We start from the raw sequence: 24039 nt of genomic DNA, 5'->3' as shown, positions 1-24039 counted from the left end.
CGTCATTTAGGCTGGTATTATAATATCACAAAATAATTATTTCTATTTACATTGTACACAAATTACTACAGGTAATACTTAGCCCTAAACAAAGCCGAATCCAAATTGAAATTTCAGGTGAACAAATTATTTGTATTATATACAAATTGAAACTGCATTTCCATATTGAAATGCGATGAGAATTGTTATTATCAAGAATTCTGTCCCTGCGGCTATAACTGTCTGGTTTGGTGGTGCATGTGGAAACACTGCGACAGTTTTTCCCCCAGTTTCCTCAGCAAACGGAAACAGAATTCAGCTGAAATGTTCACATAATATGACTTTTATGTATCTGGTAATTATATCTCAAGAATTTTTAAGAGCTCAAATCACAAAGATATCAAGGTTGATGTTGCAGTTTTCACCACTTTAAGTGACATTACCAAAATGTGTCCGATTTAATGAAGTGTGGGGTAGCTTTGATCAAAGCTTTAGAGGATCTATAAAATATTTTCCTTGGTCATTTCATTTTTTATTTTATATGAGCCACGCTACTCGTCCGAGCTACCTTCCCGTCCGATCGAGCTGCGTATGCAAGAGTATCACTGTATACGTGTACTCAGCGAATCACGGCCTCCGCATGCGCAGAGTGGTATGAGTGCGGATGACCTGCGCACAGCAGTTGTACAGGCGTTGCACACTGCTTCAAACATTTCGCAGTATATATGGTTGGACGGTGTCTTTTTCGGAGTGAATAATGCAACTTTCTTGAGCAAGCGTGGGGGGGACAATTATTTTTGAGAGCAGTACCAGCTTTGTTTGCAAATATCTATGCCTAAAATAATATACAAAATTTCAATTCTGCGTTCTGTTTTCACCAACAATATCATAAATCACAATAGACTCGACTCAGTCAGGCCAAAGGCCGAACCCATTGCGGGGGAACAAAATAAAGATTTGAACTGACTGACTCAAGTCTACTACTCTGTTTTTCATGTGCAAATATCAGTATAAATAATTGCATTGATAAAATATAATTTCATATAATATATCATTCATTTTGAGCATACGAGGTACAATCCTCAAATCTTGTTTGGTCTAAAACCACTATTTCTGATATTGTTTAAATTTTAATACTTTACTGTTTACATATTTACCATTTATTATATAAATTCTATCAAATTAACTAAATTCAAAATTGTTTTATTAAAAGTATTTCATGATTGCCGTTAAACTCGTTTGATTTAAAGAAGGGCTCCATTGTGCGCTGTTTTCCTTGTGCAACATTTGTTTCTGCTTTTGTAACGTTTTTTTTGTTTTGGTGGTGCTTTTTAAACCTGTGCGTGCAATATAATTTCTTCTTTCTGGAGAATAATAAAGTTTGTTAAGTTTTTATGTCTTATGTCTTACTGTGCAAGCGCTATATTTTTTATTTTTTTTTACCCATATACCGATGTGTACTGGCACTGTAAACTCAGAACTTTCCCCGAGTCCTGTGAAGAAATATCACAGGCATGTTACTTGGGTGGGATTCGAACCCACTGGGTTTATCAAAATCATAGCTCTTTAATAAATGACCTCCTAACTTGAAACTAACTTCTGAATAATACAAGCCATAAATTATCTGTACAGTAGTTTCGTTGATGTAACAAAGCCTCTTTGCATAAAATCTTTGCCGAAAAAAATCATGACGACATTTAACCTCCGCCCCAACATCCCCTTACACCATGCGCTCTTCAATTTTTACAAATACCTTATGCAATTCCGATACATTTTCTGCTAACACACTCACACACACAAAGCATGAAAAAAACAAAAAACGTACTTACACAGTACAAAAAAACTACAGCGAACAAAGATATTGACAAATAAGGGAAACTCTACAACATTAGGGCTAAATGGCTCAGTTGTTAAAGTAGAGCGCCCGCACATTCATCTGGAAGTCGCATGGTTAAAACCTGATCTAGTGAGTTTGTATTTGTTCAACTAAAACTTTTAAAGAAATTTCCCCAGGTCAGTTTCCCTCCTGTATGATACTTGAAAACTAACAGCTACAGGAAAAGTTAATGGCTTTGGATCTTGGCTGTGGCTGCTGAATATGGCTTCCATTTAAAAGTACAGACACAGGGGACCTAGTCACAGCCATGACTATCATAGAAACGTTGGAATAGACCGATCCATTAAGCTCTGCCCCATTGCGTATTGACCAATCACAACCCATTGCGCCACCAAAAGTCTGACAAAATAAAGTCTGACATGTGTGCGCGTATGCTTGGCGCGCAGCAGAGTTGTGCAGAATGCCATTGGACAGGCTCACATATTCTAGCTTACACGTGCGCCATGGGTCACCCCCGACCAAAGACCAGCATTAATAACCAAAACGCATATTGGTGCGCAACCTTACACTGGTCTGTAATGCAAAACAAAACCAATCAAGACCTTTACAGTTCTCAATGTTAAATTTATTAATTGGTTCTAGGCTGTCGGGAACAGAATTATTTTACTCTTCCGGCTTGATTTTTTTTCCAGCGATTGATGCGATTATTTTGAACTAGGGTCATAATAATAAAAAAACAGCGACTGACATGTTCCGAATAGTCATAGCTCAAGTGCAGCATAATCCTACAAAGCCTGGCACGGACTGTTTTTTTGTGTCATTGCAAGGCCGACCAAGTCAAGGCCTTCATGGCGTGGAGATCCGCGATCTGCGTGTATGTCAAAATGATCATCGCGTGACACGCGTGTTTGGCAAAATGGCAAGATGTCAGTGCACATAGACCGTCTCTAGTGTGTTCATTGGTCAATTGCCCTATTGCCCTACTCCCACACAAAAATGCCGTATGCGCATCCATAAAAATGGTCTCACAACGAAACCGCACGCCCAATGAGACACTCAGCGTTCTTCGGATTCTATTTCTATGGTTTTCGACTGCCAGTGGCTCGTTGGTCTTAGGCTGATTGCAGACGCTACTGATTGTGGCTATTGTTGGCCATGTGATTCGTCAACACCTGACTAAACTTCTTCTGATGTATATCGATAACTTCAATACTCCTAAAGAGGACCTCACACTCGATGAGCGGGAGCTTAGTGAGGAACTGAGCGATTTGAATGAACTCTAAAGAAAGAAGGATGTCCTCGTAGAGATGGAGAATACCTGGTAGGAACAAACCAATGGAATGTTGGAATCAAGTAAAAAATAATCATGTTTGTTTAATCATTTATTCTTTTGTATTAACTTGAATATTTAATAAAAAATATTATTATTATTTTTTTTTAAAAATTAGTAACCAATTGAAAAATGTTAACACTTTTCAGTAGTCCGACACTATTGGTAATTACTCAAAATAATTATTATCATAAAACCTTTCTTGATAACGAGTAATAGGAAGAGGTTATTAGTAAAAAACATTGTGATAACCAGCTCCCTCTAAAGTGATGTAGTTTTCGAGAAAGAAGTAATTTTTCCTTGAATTTGATTTCGAGACCTCAGACTTAGAACTTGAGGTCTCTCCCGAGACAGAAAGCTGCGATCCTGGAATCGACTTACCTAGAGCTGTTCTGAAAATGAACTCCTCCCCATCCCTGAAGAAGACATCTAGGAAGCGGCAGGCAACGTCTAAAGGAAGTGACTTGGTATATAAGGTGTACATCCTAGTAACACAGCAAGAAAAAGAAAAACAAATCATCGTTTAGTTTAAAGGAACACACTGCCTTGGATCGGTCAAGTTGGTCTTTGAAAAGCGTTTTAATCCGTTTGTTATGACATGCAGATGGTTAGATAGATAATTTAAAAGTAGAATATAATGATCCACACAAACATGCCTCAAAATTGCACGGTTTTCCTTTTACAACGCGTAGAAACACGGTCGGCCATTTTAAAGAGTCAAAATTTGGACTCCATAAAATGGCCAACCGTGTTAGGTTGTATCGTAAACTTGAGTGACTTACCAGTCAATGATGTAAAGGTCGGGGGTAAGGCACTGGTTCTTAAAATGGTTGTACAGATCAGGAAGATTATCCTCAAAGTATTCCTCGTACGTATCAAAATACGACTGCATCTGTGTGTGGTCCCAAGGATGAGAGGAAATAATGAGTAAAACATTAGATCACAAATCTCAATCAATCAATTAAATAATCATTCAATCTATTAATAATCAATCAATCAACCAATCAATCAGTCAAACAATATATAATCATTAAACAAATCAACCATTTAAGATTCAAAAGCAATCATATAATCAATCATTTTAACCATCAGTCAATCATAACCAACCAATGAATCAATATAAATAATATTAGTAATAGGAATAATAATGAATATTTATATCGCACCTAATAAGGTGCTCAGAGTCCATGAAAAGAAAAATATCACTAAATATGAATATAGAAACGAGAAATAGACCAGAGCCAAGAGGGAATGTATCAATCAAATATTCAATATATCAATCAAACAATAAACATCAGTCAATAATTTAGTAATTCAATCCATCATTTGATCAAGAAACAAATAAATCAATCAATCAATGAAGCACAATATCAATCGACCAATCAGTACATCAATCAATCAAAGAACAAAAATCAAACAAGAAATAAATTATGTAATCAAGTGTTATCAAGCAATATATCAATCAATAAAAAATAAATATTAACCGTCAATCATTTTATAAATATGTCACAAATCAATCTGTCAATAACTGATCAATTAATCAAACAACCAATCCATCAATCAAGCAATAAATAAATCAAACAAAATACCAGTTAAACTGTCAATCAATATAGAAATCTGTCAAATCAATCAGTCAATAAGTCAAACTATGAATCAACTGATCAATTAATCAAACAATCAATCAATAAATCAAGCAATATATCAATAAATAAAAAATATTAATTAAATCGTCAATCATTTTGTACATATGTCACAAATCAATCAGTCGAAAAATCACATAATCAATCAACTGATCAATTAATCAAACAATCAATCAGTCAATCAAATAATGAAGCAATCATTCAATTAATCAATTAATGAAACAATCAAACAAACATTGAATTAATGAATAATCAAACATTCAATCAAACGATCAATAAATTAAACAATCAATCAACCAGTTTGTGATACTAAGATTAGGTGTCAAGATCATGTCACACAAATAGAAGAAGATTGAGATGGGAGAAATAATATCACAAAATTGTCAAACTATTAATTTTGAGGAGGCTTTTAAATATGGTGTGAAGTTAAAATCAGAGAGAAAAAACGTGCGGGCCCAATTTCATAGTGCTGTTGAAGCAAAAAATATTGCTTGAATCGTTTAGGCTCAGCAGAAATGAGCAGGATACCAGTCCCAAAATGTACATGTGACATGGTAATCGGGTGCTATTGAGAGGGTGTGGAAGACTGGGTACTAGACCACCAAGCAATCGGGTGCTAATGAGAAGGTAAGAGAGACTGGGTACTAAACCATGAAACTTACCACAGGCTGATCTAGACGGAAGAAGGCAAGTTGGCAAGACTTGTTGAGAACATTAGCAAAACAGCAGAAAGCGTCAGCAGGCTCTAAGTACAGCAGAAAAACTGCTGCGATGAATGACATACCTTGTACCTAGAAGTAATCATTGAATTGCAAACAATTAGAATTCCAAATTTGGACAGGGAGGGGGGGGCATTGAGGGACCTTAGGTGTGTTTTGGCTGCCGTAACCAATAACTATTCCAGTTGACTTCGCCACCGACCGCAATTTGCTACCGATCGGTCTAGGAACACCGGGGCTAACCCCTTCTCTTTTCGAAAAGTGCACTGGGTTCTTATACATGCGTTACATAACACATGAGACAAAAGGCGTAACGTCCCATCTGAAGGACGAAGCAATGGTAAAGTGTCTTGCTTAAGGACACAAGTGTCACGGCTGGGGATTTGAACCCACACTCTGCTGATCAGACACACCAGTGTGAATTCGGTGCTCTTAACTGCTCGGCCACAACACTTCAACACAATGTGGGTTTGAATCCTGGCCTAGTCAGTTGCGACACTTGTGTCCTTGAGCAAGGCACTTTACCATAGTTGCTTCTCTCCACCCAGGAGTGCAAATGGGTACCTGCGAGAGCTTGGGAGTAACCTACAAGGGACTTGCATCATGTCCAGGGCAAAAAAATAAATATTCTGAATCGTTAAATGCCAAGGAAACTGGATATAAACCTTGGCCTGTTCAGCCAAAGTGGCACAAAACAGACTTTACTTTGCTCCATCGATTCAGTACCATAATTTGAGACCACTCGGCCAGAAGCTGGTTGGTTCAGATAGAGAAGGACAAACTATGTATACATTTAATCGACAGTTAAAAAAATTACTTACATAACCAATATCTGGTCTGTAACATGCATAAGCACCTAATACACTGTGAAGACGATCAAAGTAGGGACCTCCCTGTTAGACAAACAAAAAGAAAAGATAATCATTCAAAGGTCACAAGTTGAGGTCGGCTCGAAAAAGGGAAGGTGTCGTTTAGCAATCACTCCACTTGTTTAAAGACACTGGACACTATTGGTAATTGTCAAAGACCAGTATTCTCACTTAGTGTATCTCAACATATGCATAAAATAACAAATCTGTGAAAATTTGTACTCAATTGGTCGTCGAAGTTGCGGGATAATAATGAAAGAAAAAAAACACCCTTGTCACACGTAGTTGTGTGCTTTCAGATGCTTGATTTTGGGACCTCAAAATCTAATTATGAGGTCTAGAAATCAGCTTCGCCAAAATTTACTTCTTTCTTCAAAACTACTTCACTTCAGAGGGAGCTGTTTCTCACAATGCTTTATACTATCAACCTCTCCCCACTACTCAATACCAAGAAAGGTTTTATGCAAAAGTTATTTAGAGTAATTACAAATGTACCACTGCCTTTAAACTATAATGTGATACAAGGAATTTCATCGTTAAAAGCGCCCCTCATGAGTAAACAAAATACAGTCAATGTTTGTTTAAATAAGGGAATCAATGTGTGGTGAAGAGGTTTTCAACTAGTGGTTTAATCCCAACAAGGGCTGGCTCTTGATAATTTTAACATAATTTTTAATAAGTAACAAGAAACGTCTTGCATCAAGACTAGCGCTGAGTCTCCGCTCACAATCGGTTATAAACACAGGTCATTATCAACGGTTTAAACACCCCCACTAACGCGCTCTCCACAAATAGGAATAGAAACTGTCCCAGGTATTTATGAATGTTTGTTTAAATCATGAAGCCAAAAATTGTAAAGTTGTCTTACCTTTTGATAAATACACAGATGGGGAAAAGTACGAGATACATCAAGTCGGATAACATCAACACTGTCCTCTCTGCTGGCCTCATGAACTGTCATAAATATAAAAAAAATTAACAAGGTAGTTTGATATTTGGCTTTTAGTATTATTTATTGGTATTATTACTATAGGTTTTCTCGGTCAATTTCGGAAAATGAGCAGCCAATTTAACCACCAAGCTATTCTTTTTTTGCGCAAAATTCAGATGGTATTCAAAGGGTCATTCAATTTCGTTTTGGGATTAGTCAAATGTAATGTTGCGTCATTCGAACTAACAAAATAATCATTCAGTTTAATAATTCATCAAAGCAGCATTCAAATTTGCAGCCCTTCTTGAAGCGTGTGTGTCACGAAAAAGAATGACGCTCTGCTAAATTGAACAGAGTGCCAAAGGAATTTGACTCAACCCAAAACGAAATTGAATGGCCGAATTCTGAATTTGAAACGCAGTAACAACTGGAGAGGCAAAACTGCTTTAATTCGAACTGCTCATTTGCCCGAATTTGACCAAGAAAACCTAAGTATTGTTTATACAGGGTAGCCCCCATCAGTGTAAAACAACACTGTTCTCCCTGGGGGCCTTGTAGAGAAAAAGCAAAACACAGAACAAGAGAAACAAATACATGTACATGTATAAAGAACAAACCACACAAAAGCAACAACAGCACTCTATACCACCAGGAACAAAAGCAGAGAAAAACGAGGCAACAAAAGCCACACCATGTGTGTTTCTGCTTTTCAAGTAGATTATCTTCTTCCAAAAACTGTCTTGCTTAATACTCAACTACCACGGAGTAAATTGATGGAATTCAGGAAACTTCTCAGTTCTGAAAAGAACTGTCCGCCTTGTTAACAAAAGGTAGAAAACTTTAGCTTATAGTGGATCTTTTCAAACTTGGCCACCGCGGAGTGAGTTCTTAATTGGTCTCAACGGTTTGACTAGATTGCACTAGTCAGTTACTCTTAAGGTTATTTGAAGGCAGTTTGTTCGAGCAATGGAAAATGTGCCCTCTAGGTATCAAATTATTTTAATATAAACAACCGATGGTTACTGAGATATTCGACCACTCGAGCGTGAAATGCATTTGCTTCTAAAACAGCTGGGCTGAGTTCGGAGTGCAATTTTACAAACTCCATTATCACTTTGAAGATATCACTTGAGAGCAGGACAATGAAATGAAAACTTTCTTGCTGATTAAGTTCCCTTTCATGGAATGCAAAAATCATAGAGATAAGTAAAAAAAAAGTTCTCAATCTTACTGCATTTACCACCAACAAGTTTAAAGACATTGGACACTATTGGTAACTGACTAAGACCAGTCTTCTCACTTGGTGTTTCCCAACATATGCATAAAATAACATTATTACCAAGCAAGGTTTTATGCTAATAATTATTTTGAGTAATTACCAGAGCCCAATTTCATAAAACCTGTAAGCACAAAAACTTGCTAAGCACAAACAAGCAAATAATTGAGTAAGCAAATAATTGAGTAAGGCACCACCCACAACAGTGTAAACAGATGCGATTTCGGCTCGTAATCTGTTTCTGTCACGCCATACTTTTCGGTGCTTAGCAAATTTGTGTGCTTACAGGCCTTATAAAATTGGGCCCAGGCTTGAGCAAACCTTCTCAGCTTACCTTCCTCAGCATCTTCGATGTCCGGTTCGCTAAACACCTTGATCCTGTCCTTGGCCCTCGCTAAGAAGATCTCAAAGAGTTCCGGGGTGATGTTGAGTTCGTTACCGATGGCCAACATCCAGACTTTACCGCGGATGCTTGGTGGGATCCCCTGCCACCACATGTCTCGAGTCTTCTTATTACCTTTGCTGTTAGGGTTCGAAACGTTGGGCAAAGTCAGTGTCAAGTTTGTATAACTGTCGATTTGCAAAGATTATTTTAATAATAATAATAATAATAATAATAATAATTTGGGGGGCTAATCATCCTTACTCGCAGCTAGAGCTGAATTGCGAAGGACGACACTACAAAGTGTTTGAGAAGCAGGCATGCAAGGGCGCCTTTGGCTGCCAGCCATATCAACCCATTATGACCACGGAGCACAGCCAAGATGCAAAGTGTTTGATTTTTTCGTGGCACAGCAGAGAACCAACGCACAACTCAACTCACATATGGCCCCGACTGGGAATCAAACCGGGGTCACCTTGGTGAGAGGCGGGCTCTTTTCGCACAAGCCAACCGTGCCACAATCGGATTGCATCGAGGATGAAATATTATTTGTGTTAAACCCCTACACACTGAAATGTGTTTACTAAGCACTGTGTACTCCGAACTTTCCCATTTTTGTTTTTTTAATGCTTTTTTTTATTTCGTATATTTCACAAAAATTATCAAGAGAAAACCGTAGAATGCTCCAGAATGCACAGTAGCACTTTAAAACCAAGATAAAGGCATTATGAAGAACTTGTTTCGCGTGCTTCCGCCACCCTCATAATGATTCAAGCGAAGACGTGACAACGCCTATTTTTGTCTTCGTCTGTTTACAGGAAATAAAATGGTGTCCCGAGTGTAAAGAAACAACTTGTCGTTGGCCTCTATCCTTTACGACTCTTCTAAGTATTACAGAGGGTCACATTGGGAGAACTTTGGGAGAACTGTTAGCTGTGAAATTTTGCTTGAGCCTGTGCATTCTCTTCAACGCACAGCTTTTGCGTTATTTTAGCTCGCACAGTAAGCGGAGAATGGTGATTGTAAGCGCAGAAGTCAGCGGTAAGCACAGCCATGAAGTGATGGTATGTGAGGGTCTCATCTCTACTTACACAGTGTCCCATCCCTTTAAGATATCCGCTTGCCATACGTGCAGCAATGTCTTGATTCCTTCCTCGTACTTGAGCTGTTTGGCAAGTTTCTTCATCTGCTGCTTGTAAACCTTCATCTCTGAAGAAAGCAAAACACAGGATGGGATTTGAACTCAATTGGTCGATAATAATGGAAGGAAAAAAATCCATGTCACACAAGTTGTGTGCTTTCAGATGCTTGATTTCGGGACCTCCAAATCTAACTCCGAGTTCTTGAAATAAAATTCATGGAAAATTACTACTTTCTCCAAAACTACGTTACTTCAGAGGCACCTGTTTCTCACAGTGTTTTATACTATCAACAGCTCTCTATTGCTTGTTACCAAGTAAGGTTTTATGACAAAAATTTTTTTTTAGTAACAACCAATGGTGTCCACTGCCTACTGAGTAATCTAGTTTTGGAGGGATTTCAGACCTGTACCTTTTTGTTTAGCTCCTTTGACCATCTCCTCATACTGCTCTTTGTGTTTTTGTTCCTCGTCTGGGTTTTTGGCTGGCAGATTCCTGAAATATTAACAATATATATATTTCTCAAGGTCCCTGACTTGGTTTACCTGTAACTTGTTCTGCAGGCCTGATATTTCACAGAGGCAACGGAAGCAATTGCCTTGGTGCCCCCTGATCATTGCCTTGGTGCCCTTCAAATGCTATCAGTAGAAAAGTATAATTTCCTCATAGGGTGCCCTTTACGAGGAGAAAATGCCTTGGTGCTCTTGCCCTTTCAAAAACAATGCATACAGGCCGTGTTCACACTGCTAAAAATTGTATTCTTGAAATAAGAAAAACATCTTATTTTGAGAAAATATATCTTGTGTCACTCCCTTACAAAGAAATATATTCTCAAAATTAGGAAGTGACATAAGAAATATAATATATAAGAAACATTTTTAGCAGTGCAGCCAACAGGGCCAGTTATTTATGGACACTCTTTCTCAAACTACATACACCATGCCCAATATGGAGCCCACGTGAAAGGGCAAGGGCACCAAGGCATTTTCTCCTTGGTTAAGGGCATTCTATGAGGAAATAACTACTGTAGTACTTCCAGGGCTCCAAATTAGCTTGGGCGATACCACAAAATTATCGAATATCGCGATACAAATTTGGAAACGATTTCGATATCGGATCGATTTGGTTTTAATCGAAATATCGATGTATCACGATATCGATTAAGTATCGCAAAATCGCGATGTATTTCCTAGCTTGCACCCCATAGGTTTGGAGTAAAACAAGAAGAATAGGTCATGAGAACACCTCTCTTATGCTATGACTGTCTCTTCTACAACTTTCGTTGGCGATATATCAAGAATAAAATAAATCGATATCGCCCAAGCTTAGCTCCAAATTGGGGGTATGTAGGCAATCGCCTTCATTGCCTGTGTGAAGTACATGTGCTGTACCAGGCCTATGTTCATCAGGACATGGACAGATCGGTTTATATTCAGGGAACTTTCTGTAGACTCAGGGAGAGTTGGCGCAGCTCTGTAACGGTTAGCTTTGCTTGTGAACCATGGCAATACATGTTCTTATGTATCCTATGTACAACCCCCCCCCCCTTCAACCTACGTCATAACGCAACGTGTCATGTACTATTATTGCACAAACACAATCTCCATAACATTACATCATGATTAGCAAGTCAAGCATGAGTGGTTGTTCACGCATGGCCAGTCGCTGTATCGCACACCCCACTGGTAGTAGCTGGAGATATAAAGGTCACGCCTCAGGGAGTTTACCAACTCTAGCTTTTCATCACGTCTGACGCTTTTAGTGATTTATTCCAATATTGTTTCCTTGATCGAAGAATATCATTGACTTCTTTATTATCATTAACGGTTTCGCCCTGGTGTTTCTGGCTGTGGCTGCTAAATGCGCCGTAGCAAACCCTTATAAAGTGCTACATAATTGGGTCTCATAATTCATCACTTCAATATCTTTCTGAAAGTTTGTATTTTTATATACTCAGCGCCTTGAGTACCTTGTGTGGTAGACACTGTGTGCGCTATATAAGACTTCAATATTATATTATTATTTAAAAAGTGTCTTTTGTGAAATTTTGTTGATATATATGTACAATGTAATATGAAATAAACTGTTCTTAGAGTAGGTCAAAATATTGTTTGTCCAAGCATGTCTTGACTACTTCCAGGGTTCTATTCTCTAGGTTAGGTTTTTGTCCAAGAATGTTAATTTCGGAGGTCTGTTATTATCTACATGTAGGTTGTAATGTAGGTTTTTTTTGTCAAAGAATTTCAACTTCTTAGTCTATTTTGAGGATACAGGTTCTAGATTTTTTTTCTCCCAGGGAAGTCAACTGAAAGAGGTCTATTCTTGGGGTTAAAGGTTGTGGGAAATTTGAGTTCAAGAATGTCAACTTACAGAGGTCTATTCTCAAGGATCAACGCCGTCGTGGAAGACGCAGGCCTCATACCCGATTGCTTCTTCCGCCAGTTCAAAGACAGCGAAGGGGGGTGTGTCTTTCCCTTAGGTGGGTACTCCACATCAAACTGCTTACTCTGTACGGCCTGTTTGGCAGGACTACGGCTGAACAGCTTCCATCCTGTGCCTGTCGGCCCGTCAGCCTGCTCGACAGCTACAGATTTACCCGATGATTTCCATGGAAATAGATTTCTGTGGTTGGCCAGAGGAAACATGGTATACAAATTAGTCAAACTGTTTAACACGTAGGCAACTGTGGTTGGCAAGAGGAAATATAGCACACAAATAAGTAAAAATGTTCAAACATTGGCAACTGCATATTGGTGCCGACCCTCAACCCTGAAACTTGGGGGTATTTAATCAATTTAGAGGCCTGATACTACAATACATGGAGGCAACGGAGACGTATGCCGAGGCAACGGAAACGTATGCCTCCATGACCCCAAATCATTGCCTTGGTGCCCTTGAAATGCTCCAGAAGAAATGTGCAATTCCCTTTGAACCAAGGATAAAACGCTGTAGTGCCCTTGCCATTTCAAAAACAAAGCATACACGGCCCAATTTCATAGAGCTGCTAAGCACAAAAATTTGCTTATCATGAAATTTCTTCCTTGATAAAAACAGGATTACCAACCAAATTCACATTTGTTGGATATTGCTTGTTACTGGTAGTCAGCTGTTAATTGCTTACCCTGAAAATCATGTGAAAATTTGGTTGGTAATCCTGTTTTTATTAAGAAAGAAATTTCATGCTCAGCGAATTTTTGTGCTTAGCAGCTCTCTGAAAATGTGCCCAGGCTTGTGGGGGTATTTACATGTAATCAATTTAAAACAAACGAACATGACCAATGAAAACAAATAAATACAAATTTTGTTTTGGGTCAACTTTTTGTTGACTGCTGATATCCCTAAACAATCTGGCAGCCTTGAACAACATTTGCCAATTGGTTTATGTTTCCCTTGGGTTAACATGAGCCAAAGTCTGGAGCATTGTTAAATCACAGCAGGGCTCCACAGCGTCAGTTCAACTCTGAAATGCTGAGAAAACCATGTACCAAATGGTCCCATGGATAATTTGTACACCTGATGAGAAAAATTCCTACAGATTTAAGGTCATGGGTTTCAGGGATTGTTAAAAAGAAAAAAAAAGTATCCCGAAGTCTTTCAAGTAGGGCTTTAGGAGTATACCGTCATCCAAAAAATTGTCTTTTCTTGCTCAATTTCAAATAGCCCTTTTTCACATGGGGCATGGCTAAAATATGGGGAAAAGGTTACGAGACTGATACAAGACAGCAGGATTTGTAGTTCATACCTTTTACTGGACCAAAATTGTTTCCACAAGACCAGGTTAAAAATGGTTTTAAAGACTTTCCACAAAGCTTAACATGAAAACTCTGTTTATTGGGAAAGATTAAAGGCCTGGAATTTCACCTTCAACCATGTTGAAAAGGGCAAGACCATTTTCATTTAGCAAAGGGCACTTCCACTGGAAAATCTTAAAGTCAATGTGAAACTTTTAAAGGGGCACCAAGGCCAAGACCAAGGCTAATGGAGGCCATGGCTTCGGGCCTGCAGGTATAACCTGAAAAGTATTTTTTGAGGATACCATATTTCAAAACAAATTATTCGTTAGAATCTCGCCATTATTTGATATGAAAACCTTGTAAAGTGTCATTGCCCCAGCTGAGTTTGGAAGTGAATTCTAGTGGGTGTGTCAGGACAGATTGTGTCACCCTGGTGTAGTGCAACACTTTTTGGAATTACAAAATAATTTGCACACACCACGCACACTGTCAATACCTCAATAACATTTGTTTCCAGGATATTTTGTTGTTCACAACAGTTGTATTAAAACTCACTCACTGGAAAGAACTTGGATACAAATGATGATTGTGCTTGCCAGGGTTTGCCTTTAAACTTTTTCAGCGACTATCAAGTCTGTGGGACCGTGGGTCAATTTCACTTATAGAACATAATGTTGGACTAGTCCTTACTTAAAACTAGTCAGTACTATAGGATTTGAGGCATTGCATGGTGAGGTATCAATGTATATTTGGCTAGCGGTAACACCATGTGTGTATCTACTTGCCAGGTAGAGTTGTTCTTAGGGAACTGTCTTACCAGGGCGGACGGTATAGAAATTAGACTGGACTACTACTTTAGCTTATAGGATCGTAATTAACTGTACTGGTAATAGTTAAAAAACAGGACAGTTCTTTTCAGAACTGAGTAGTCTCCCGAACCTCCGATTATCTCCTCCACGGCAGTAGAATAAAGCAAGACAGTTCCCTAAGAACAACTCTACCTGGCAAGTAGATACACACATGGTGTTACCGCAAACCAAATATACATAGTCAGTACTAACTTACGCACATATAGGACTAGTCCTAGGAGATATTTAAAACTTAAGGCTAGTCCTAAGTTAGGTTAACGCATCCTACACAAACTCGAGATAAGACTAGTCTCAACTCTTTGTGAAATCCACCCAATGTACATTATAATAATAATAATATTGAAGTCTTATATAGCGCACGTATCTACCAAACAAGGTACTCAAGGCGCTGAGTAAATATACAAACTTTCAGAAAGATAGGTTATTGCAGTGATGAATTTTTAGACCCAATTAGTTAGCACCTTAGAAGAGTTTACAAGGTGCTACAGCGCATTAAGCAGCCACAGCCAGGAACACCGGGGCGAACCCCTTCTCTTTTCGATAAGTGCACTGGGTTCTTTTACATGCGTTACACAACACATGGGACCAACGGGTTTACGTCCCATCCGAAGGACGAAGCAATGGTCAAGTGCTTGCTTAAGGACACAAGTGTCACTGCCGGGGATTCGAACCCACACTCTGCTGATCAGAAACACCAGAGTTTGAATTCGATGATCTTAATGATGAACATAGCTTGCCAGTTTGCTCGACCCCAGCTTTTTCAACTGGTCCACAATGCGTTTTATAAAAGGGGATGCTCTTCACATCTGAGCTAGCCGGCCAGTGGTCGATTTCCTGAAACCCTATGATTATTCCTAACTCGAGTTAGGCCGAGTTACTCGTCCTAACTCAGGATGGGTTCAATGCGTCATAACATCTATGAATACAGAACTTAAAGGCAGTGGACACTATTGGTAATTACTTCCTTTCTTGTTAACCACAACCCTCATGTGTTTCTGAATGTACACAGACAAAAATACATGACAACATACTTCATTTTGTTAATTTTTGGTTTTTACCCATATACACCGATGTATGTAGTACTGTATACTCGGTACTTTCCCGAGTCCTGTGAACAAAAAATCACAGGCATTTTACTTGGGTGGGATTCGAACCCACGACCTTTGCAATTCTAGAGCAGTGTCATACCAACTAGACCACCGAGATTGCCCGGTAGCTAGAGGCAGTTTGAATCCTATGTTTTAGCAGTGGGTACTGCAAACGATTTAATAGATGTTAAATTTGCATCGGGATAAAGAATATTAATTTTTTGTTTTTACCCATATACACCTATCCCGAGTCCTGTGAAAAAAAACAACAGGCATTTAACTCGGGTGGTAGAAGAAGAACAAAAATTAATATTCTTTATCCCCGATGCAAATTTAACATCTATTAAATACTTCATTTTGTTACAACTATCCACAATCCCCTCCTGTGTCACACTTTTGTGCCCATTAGCATGGTTAGTGTGGAATTGCCCACATGTGTATAAACGAGCACCCTGCAGTTTGAAATGTAAACACACCAGGATGTTTTTCTCCATGCAAGGGTAAAAGATCAGGTATAAAGTTCATATGAAATGAGGCTGTGAGGCCATGATAAAAGGAAATCTACATCCCAAAGGAAAGGAGGAAATCTGAGTGAAACGAAAAATGGCCTCAGTGAAGTGTACAAAAAGTCACAGGGGAGCTTGCCCATGGCAGTGAACATACATTCAGATCATATTGCACATAAAGCAATCCTGCAGGACTTCCACCAAATTTCCATCAAATGTGAAAATGTTTTAAAGACAGTGGACACTATTGGTAATTACTCACAATAATTATTAGCATAAAACCTCACTTGGTCTTCAACCTCAGTCTTCAAACTCCCAGTGAAAGTTGTAGGAGAGACAGTCATAGCAAAAAGAGAGGTGTTTTAATGACCTAATCTTCTGGTTTTACTCCAAACCTTCAAGGTGCAAGATGTCTCAGCTAGGAAATACATAGCGATTTTGCGATACTTGATCTGTCGCGCGATATATCGCGATCTATCGATTTTGATTAAAACCAAATCGATCCGATATCGAAATCGATTCCAAATTAGTATCGCGATATTCGATAATATCGTGGTATCGCCCAAGTTTACTGTGGTCCAGTGTAAAATTTTAGCCCTGCCCTCCGTCAATGCCATAGAGATTTTCAAATCAAGGACCAAGAACTCCACAAAGTCTTCTCTGGAAAGAGTAGTACGTGTGTACACTGCTAACATTCAGTGTTTACTGTTGGATGTAATTGGTGTATAAATGAAATTGTGTACAACCTGGTTTCCCTCTAGCCTATCAAAGCGATCATGAGTAACCTCAGTAAGGTCACACATCCATTAGGGGCCTTATCAATGCTTTAAATCTCTCCAACTGTGATTGGAATTAAATTAACAGACCAGATCCTTGGCTCATCCAGCTCTCCCGGATGCTCATTATACATTTTTTATACACTCCGTATACAATTGTTAGTAGATATTATCTCGAACAAACGTCATCGAATAAGAGAAATAAGCGACTACTGTCAGTATATATTTGATTACATTTGAACTTATTTTTTGATCATCAGGATTCAAAGATATTATTTACAAATGATATTAAATAAATACAATAGATTCAATCAAATAAAGTGCTTGTCGGTTTTGTTTTGATGTATTCTCAAAATAATGCTCAAAATAATGTTGGACTGACTCTAGAGCAAGGGTCTGACCTCTATAATAATACAGAAGTTTTTTTAAATCCTGAAAATAGAACCATGAATTTGGAGTAATGGAGGCCTTGTGGTCTTATCAAGGCTGCTTGCTTAGTGTATTAATTTTAACCTGAATCAACTAGGTTTTCTCCCTTAATTATAAGCATAAAACCTTACTTGGTAACAAGTAATGGGGAGAGGTTGATAGTATAAAACATTGTGAGAAACGGCTCCCTCTGAAGTGATGTAGTTTTCGAGAAAGAAGTAATTTTACACGAATTTGATTTTGAGCCTTGACACTATTGGTAATTACTCAAAATAATTATTAGCATAAAACCTTACTTGGTAACAAGTAATGGGGAGAGGTTAATGGTATAAAACATTGTGAGAAACGGCTCCCTCTGAAGTGATGTAGTTTTCGAGAAAGAAGTAATTTTACACGAATTTGATTTTGAGCCTTGACACTATTGGTAATTACTCAAAATAATTATTAGCATAAAACCTTACTTGGTAACAAGTAATGGGGAGAGGTTGATAGTATAAAACATTGTGAGAAACGGCTCCCTCTGAAGTGATGTAGTTTTCGAGAAAGAAGTAATTTTACACGAATTTGATTTTGAGCCTTGACACTATTGGTAATTACTCAAAATAATTATTAGCATAAAACCTTACTTGGTAACAAGTAATGGGGAGAGGTTGATAGTATAAAACATTGTGAGAAACGGCTCCCTCTGAAGTGATGTAGTTTTCGAGAAAGAAGTAATTTTACACGAATTTGATTTTGAGCCTTGACACTATTGGTAATTACTCAAAATAATTATTAGCATAAAACCTTACTTGGTAACAAGTAATGGGGAGAGGTTGATAGTATAAAACATTGTGAGAAACTGCTCCCTCTGAAGTGATGTAGTTTTCGAGAAAGAAGTAATTTTACACGAATTTGATTTTGAGCCTTGACACTATTGGTAATTACTCAAAATAATTATTAGCATAAAACCTTACTTGGTAACAAGTAATGGGGAGAGGTTGATACATGTAGTATAAAACATTGTGAGAAACTGCTCCCTCTGAAGTGATGTAGTTTTCGAGAAAGAAGTAATTTTACACGAATTTGATTTTGAGCCTTGACACTATTGGTAATTACTCAAAATAATTATTAGCATAAAACCTTACTTGGTAACAAGTAATGGGGAGAGGTTGATACATGTAGTATAAAACATTGTGAGAAACTGCTCCCTCTGAAGTGATGTAGTTTTCGAGAAAGAAGTAATTTTACACGAATTTGATTTTGAGCCTTGACACTATTGGTAATTACTCAAAATAATTATTAGCATAAAACCTTACTTGGTAACAAGTAATGGGGAGAGGTTGATGGTATAAAACATTGTGAGAAACGGCTCCCTCTGAAGTGATGTAGTTTTCGAGAAAGAAGTAATTTTACACAAATTTGATTTCGAGACCTCAGATTTAGAACTTGAGGTCTCGAAATCAAACATCTGAAAGCACACAACTTCGTGTGACAAGGTGTTGTTTCTTTCATTATTATCTCGCAACTTCGATGACCGATTGAGCTCAAATTTTCACAGGTTTTGTTATTTTAAATGCATATTATGTTGTGATACACCAAGTGAGAAGACTAGTCTTTAACAATTACAAACAGTGTCCAGTGTCTTTAAAACTTTCAAATGATGTTCTAATTTGGCCCAAGAAACAATGTAGTCTTTTTGGCAACTTGGTAATGTTTGAGCAATAAGCAAGGACCAGCATTGACTTTCGGAGCCAACGCGCTTTTGTTCCCCCAAGATAAATGCAAGCAGGCAAACCATTTTTGAAGCTCTGACTGTTTATTGCGGTTTAAATACCAAACACATACACACATGTGTGGCTCTGTGAATTATACTTCAGTGACGGGTGTTTATAATAAAAAATACTGAATTTATTTATAGTGTCCGATCATGGAGGTAGAATCCCATGGTCCGATCCAGGTTCTTGCGCTGTACACTTTACATGGTCTTTGTCAAGCCTGGGCTTAAAGCCATTGAACACTTTCGGAACAGAAACAAAATTAATTCACAGATTTACAAATAACTTACAGGGTTTACAGAAGGTAATGGTGAAAGACTTATCTTAAAATATTATTCCATGAAATGCTTTACTTTTTGAGAAAACATTAAAACAATATCAATTCTTGATATCGAGAATTACAAATTTATTTTAAACACATGTCATGACACGGCGAAACGTGTGGAAACATGAGTGAGTTTTCCCGTTAATTTCTACTGACTCCGATGACCAACTGAGCCTAAATTTTCACAGGTTTGTTAGTTTATAAGTTGTAATACACGAAGTGTGGGTCTTGGACAATACTGTTTACCGAAAGTGTCCAATGGCTTTAAAGGAATTATACAGGCTGGATTGATCTATAAAATTGGAGTATAAAATAGTTGCAGACAGTTTTTTAAGTTTTATGTGATTAAATTAACCATACATTATGAAATATCAAATCTGTGAGAGTTTCTGTTGTGTGAGTCCATGCGCAAGTTTCAGCAAGTCTTTAATTTGTGTTTTTATTTTAGATTTTCAGATACAGTTTTCACAAATTTGACAAAACAAAATGGTTCTACTGTACTATGAACTTCATAATAACTGCTTTCAGCCTCAAACTAAACAAAGATGTCTTTGAACCTTGCCAATCCTGTACCTTTAACATATTTTTATGCGCCTGGCTCAATGAGTCACAGAGAGATGACAGTTTATAGTAAACTAAAACTGGCAAAACCACAGGGTCTTAGAAGAAACAACTACAATAAATATGCAAAGGCCAACTGGTAAAGCCAAATGACAGAAACTTTCCCACGCTCCAAATCATCAGAATTTTGGTAGAGTTTGATTGATTCAATACATCATCCCCCCTCCCCGTTCCTCAGAGGCAAAGTAAGTAAATAAATGCGTACCTTTGGTTTCCTACCAATAGGCCCTGTACCAAATACTGTACCAAATACTGACTACAAATACTTTCAACAAAATCATTGTAGTTACGGAGGATGGGCGCAGGCTTTGAGATGGGACTATCACATCCTACAATGTAACCTTCAACACTCAGGAAGTAACATTTGAACTACTTCCAGATTGAAGACAGATCCTTAAAGGCGTACTTCCTCAGAGTTTTTAGCCAGGATTTGGTATAGGGTGTCAAAACTTGCTAACAAATTAAAACCCGGGTGTCCAAATTGTTCACGACAGATAAATCAGAGTGTCCAAATTTAAAACAGGGTTTTCAAAAGACACCCAAACAGCGCACCATTCGGCAAAGACTATGACTTGTCCTTCCTTTCTTAGTGATTGTAATGTTGTAAACTGGTTGTGGACTGAGTACTGGTAGTGGTAGCTTAGAACTCAGCGTTAGGAAATGACTAGGGGAAGTCCCTTCTTGCATTGCAATATATGTCAACATCACATGACGAGCGAGATTTGTACACTGCTGGTAAGCCACTCAACACTACAGCATGTAAAATTATTTTGATATGGCATTAGTTAAAGAGATGGTGTGCCACAACTATTGAATGGGCCCATTGATTGGGCACTCCCAATTATAGTACGACTGGTCCTAACTGTAGATGGGCCAGTCCTTTGGCCAATTCTAAATTCTCTGATGATATCACTAATTTACTAGATTGCCAGTACCCGCGCACATCATGCACACACAAACTAATTTTTAAAAAGTGGCAGTGTACGTTCTTTTTATAAGAGAAGTTTTCTTTTTATAGCAAGTTTATTAGAAGCTCTAAGAACTCTTACTTTCTTTATATTGAGCAAAGATTTATTGTGGGATCCGTGGCTTGATACGAAGCACTTTGGTTCATCGCTGAAAGACGAGTTTTCAACAGTGCCATGGTGATTTTTATTACTGCCAGTGTTGTTTAAGTGTTGTTGACTCGAGGCAGTGACTTGGACTCGAGTCAGGCTTGACTTGCGACTTGACTGTGGGGGGAAAATGACTTCTGACTTGACTTGACTTGAGGGACAAAAACTTGTGACTTAACTTGACTTGAGCAAAGATGACTTGCGCAAAGACGACTTGCGATTTGACTTGACTTGAGATAAATTATTTGGTTACAACACTTGTTATTTCAATTTATCAAACTTTGTTTAGCAACTATGAATGATTCACAATAATGAATGATGCAAATCATAAAATGAGAATTTGTTAGCCCTTTGTGAAAATGGTAACCCTCCAACCTCCCACCCAACAGTTTGGGGGATGGAGGCTTACGATTATCGCAACTATCTTCATACGTACCTTGATAAGAACCCAGCTAAGCCTCTCTTCTTGGGTTTGGCTCCTTGGGTCGCAAAGGCCCAGTGATCTCCTGTGCTTGTTTGATTATGAAGACTCACTTCCACAAAGCCTGGCTCTAAGCTTTCCCTCGTGTCGCTAAGATCGTCCGTGGCAAGAGATGATGAATAGTCAGTGCTCAGGCTTGAGACGCTCGTGAACGAAGCCCTCGATCTGAGCTCATGTTGAAGGATACCAGACAGGCGGGGGTTCTTGGAGTCAAATTGGCCCTCTTGTGCCAATCCGGAGAGAGTTTCTTGAAGCTGATCCGTAGCAGCCTTGCCTGCTTCGGTGAATTCATCAAGAAAACGTGGGGTACTGGCGGAGGGAGTTGTTCTAAGGGAGTGAGACTTATCTGGGGAGGTCCATCTGGGGCTGTTTGCGTCAAGATTAAAACAACCTTCGAGTGATTTGGGTCTTTTAAGGTTAGAGCTAACAAATTCCTGGGGGCTGAGAGTGACAACATCGATGGTTGCAGGAGACGAGGGATTTTCATCTTGGAGTTCAAGATCGCCCAAGATATGCTCCTCGCTGCTTGTTACGTCCAACACTGCTGGATGCAAGTCAGTTGAATGGGACTCTTCATCCGACTCTGACAACGCAGTATTGGATAATGTATCACTGTTTGTTTGAGTTGAGGGCGCTACAAATGCGTCCAATGGGTTCTCTGCCCCATCCCCTGGTGTCCGTTCGTATTGGTGTCGTAATACTAAATCCTGATCTGAGATTATTGCATCTTTACTTTTTGCAGCAGTTGTAAGTCCACTTATGGCAAGATCCCTTCTTATTGCTGTACATGAACTAGCCTCGGTAGCTTCCATTGAGTTTGACGTCTCTACACTAGTTCTTTTGACCGATTCATGATTCACAGGCGCCGCAGAGAGACTTGGAAGATCCCCTCGCTCCTCAACTGCCCTCGATGAACTTGGAAAGACTTTTCTTTTCACTATTCTTACTTCGTCTGCGGACTCATCTTTAAGACTGTTCTCAACACTGTTCGATCCCAGCTCCACCTCTTCAAAACACAAGTCCGAACCTCCATTTATCTTATGGTGTTCTGGGTGGGTTCCTTGGCTCACAGAGACAACAGTAACCTGTGACGGTGGTGCCTTGCCCATGCCTCTTGACAGCTCACCATGCTCACCAGTTTCAGCAGCAGAAATCTCTTTGACCTTTCCAACATTGTTACTCATCGTGCCGTCTAACTCTAATGTTAAATCCTGCACCCTTTCTTCTAGTTTTAATGGCATGTTATCAATACTGCCAGTTACACTTCCAGTTCCACCTTGGGAGTCCATGGCTAAAAGTTGTCACAGCCCAAGGACATTTTCCTGTCAGAAATTACATGTCAACATTGTGGTATTTGGATTACACTTCCGCATTCAGCCATTGTGTTTTGTAACTCAAAACAGCTGGGTGCCAACTCAATCAATTTCCAATCGTCAAAAATCATCAGTTTCATGAGAAGTGCCCATAGATCAACGAACGAAATCTTCAGCAAAATATGAAAAACTGCACCCATACTCAAAAACATCAATACTTGGTATTGACACTGACTTCACTCATTTTCCGGACGAAAGATGTTGTGAATTTGCTTGTTTCTTACCACAAGTTTTGTCCCTTTCCACTGCTGCTGCGTGCACCTCGTCCCGTGTTCTGCCATTTTCAGACGTTCAGTGGCTGGTACTGTGTAATCAATCATAACAAATGCATGCAATGAATATTGGAAACCAGCGTGACAGACAGAGGGCGTTTCTCTGGGTACATCGATTGGAGAGGCTGCGTGCAAAAGGGGCGGGCGATATCGGGGAGGGGGGAGGGGGCAAACCATAGAACAAGCTTGTGGAACAAGCTTGTGTATGCCTCCCTACCCCCAATATAATATAAATCATACAGAGGGGACCCAAACATTGCAAGAAACAAACAAGAATTCTCAAAAAGTGTTTTTTAATTGTTATTATAAAAAAACAAATGTGCATCGAAATCGAGGTAAACTTTTCAATTTTAAAGGTGAGAGGTGGAGGGGAGGGGGGGGGGGGTGTTTCCAGGCCTGGTTCCCCTACACACACACACACCGATCTTTGTCCGTGACAATGAAAAATGCTACGGGAATCATAGTTAGTTCAAACAGAAAAGCTTCCATTATGGGAAAGGTATACTGTTACGCTTGCTGAGAAATAGGTAAACTTCATCCCCCCACCCCCCCCCAAAAAAAAAAACAAAAAAAAACAATTGGGCCCTGTAT

At 38.8% G+C, this 24039-nt stretch overlaps 1 protein-coding gene across 1 annotated transcript; it reads right to left on the bottom strand.

Annotated features, from left to right (window-relative positions):
• Positions 1 to 1295: 1295 nt before the first annotated feature.
• On the bottom strand, positions 1296 to 23456 carry LOC117294552 (TBC1 domain family member 14-like). The gene is made up of 11 exons (XM_033777009.1): positions 21759 to 23456; positions 12473 to 12724; positions 10515 to 10597; positions 10055 to 10172; positions 8916 to 9103; positions 7243 to 7328; positions 6327 to 6398; positions 5449 to 5577; positions 3929 to 4038; positions 3528 to 3631; positions 1296 to 3134 (listed from the first exon to the last, which is right to left on the bottom strand). Exons 1-11 carry the CDS (start codon positions 23090 to 23092, stop codon positions 2947 to 2949), a joined length of 2664 nt encoding a protein of 887 aa, XP_033632900.1. The 5' UTR covers positions 23093 to 23456; the 3' UTR covers positions 1296 to 2946.
• Between the last annotated feature and the right edge of the window lie 583 nt (positions 23457 to 24039).

This window comes from Asterias rubens, chromosome 9 (genome assembly GCF_902459465.1).
Source record: "Asterias rubens chromosome 9, eAstRub1.3, whole genome shotgun sequence".
NCBI lineage: Eukaryota > Metazoa > Echinodermata > Asteroidea > Forcipulatida > Asteriidae > Asterias > Asterias rubens.
Note: the sequence above shows the minus strand (reverse complement) of the source record. Positions and strands in the feature narration are given on the sequence as shown.

Excerpts from the sequence above, each read along its gene's own strand:
- LOC117294552 (XM_033777009.1), bottom strand. The coding sequence starts at position 23,092 with ATGGACTCCCAAGGTGGAACTGGAAGTGTAACTGGCAGTATTGATAAC. Across the intron at positions 9,104-10,054 it reads TTAAAGGGATGGGACACTGT|CAAAGGTAATAAGAAGACTC; the intron begins GTAAGTAGAGAT and ends GAACCCTAACAG. Across the intron at positions 3,632-3,928 it reads GACCTTTACATCATTGACTG|GATGTACACCTTATATACCA; the intron begins GTAAGTCACTCA and ends CTGTGTTACTAG.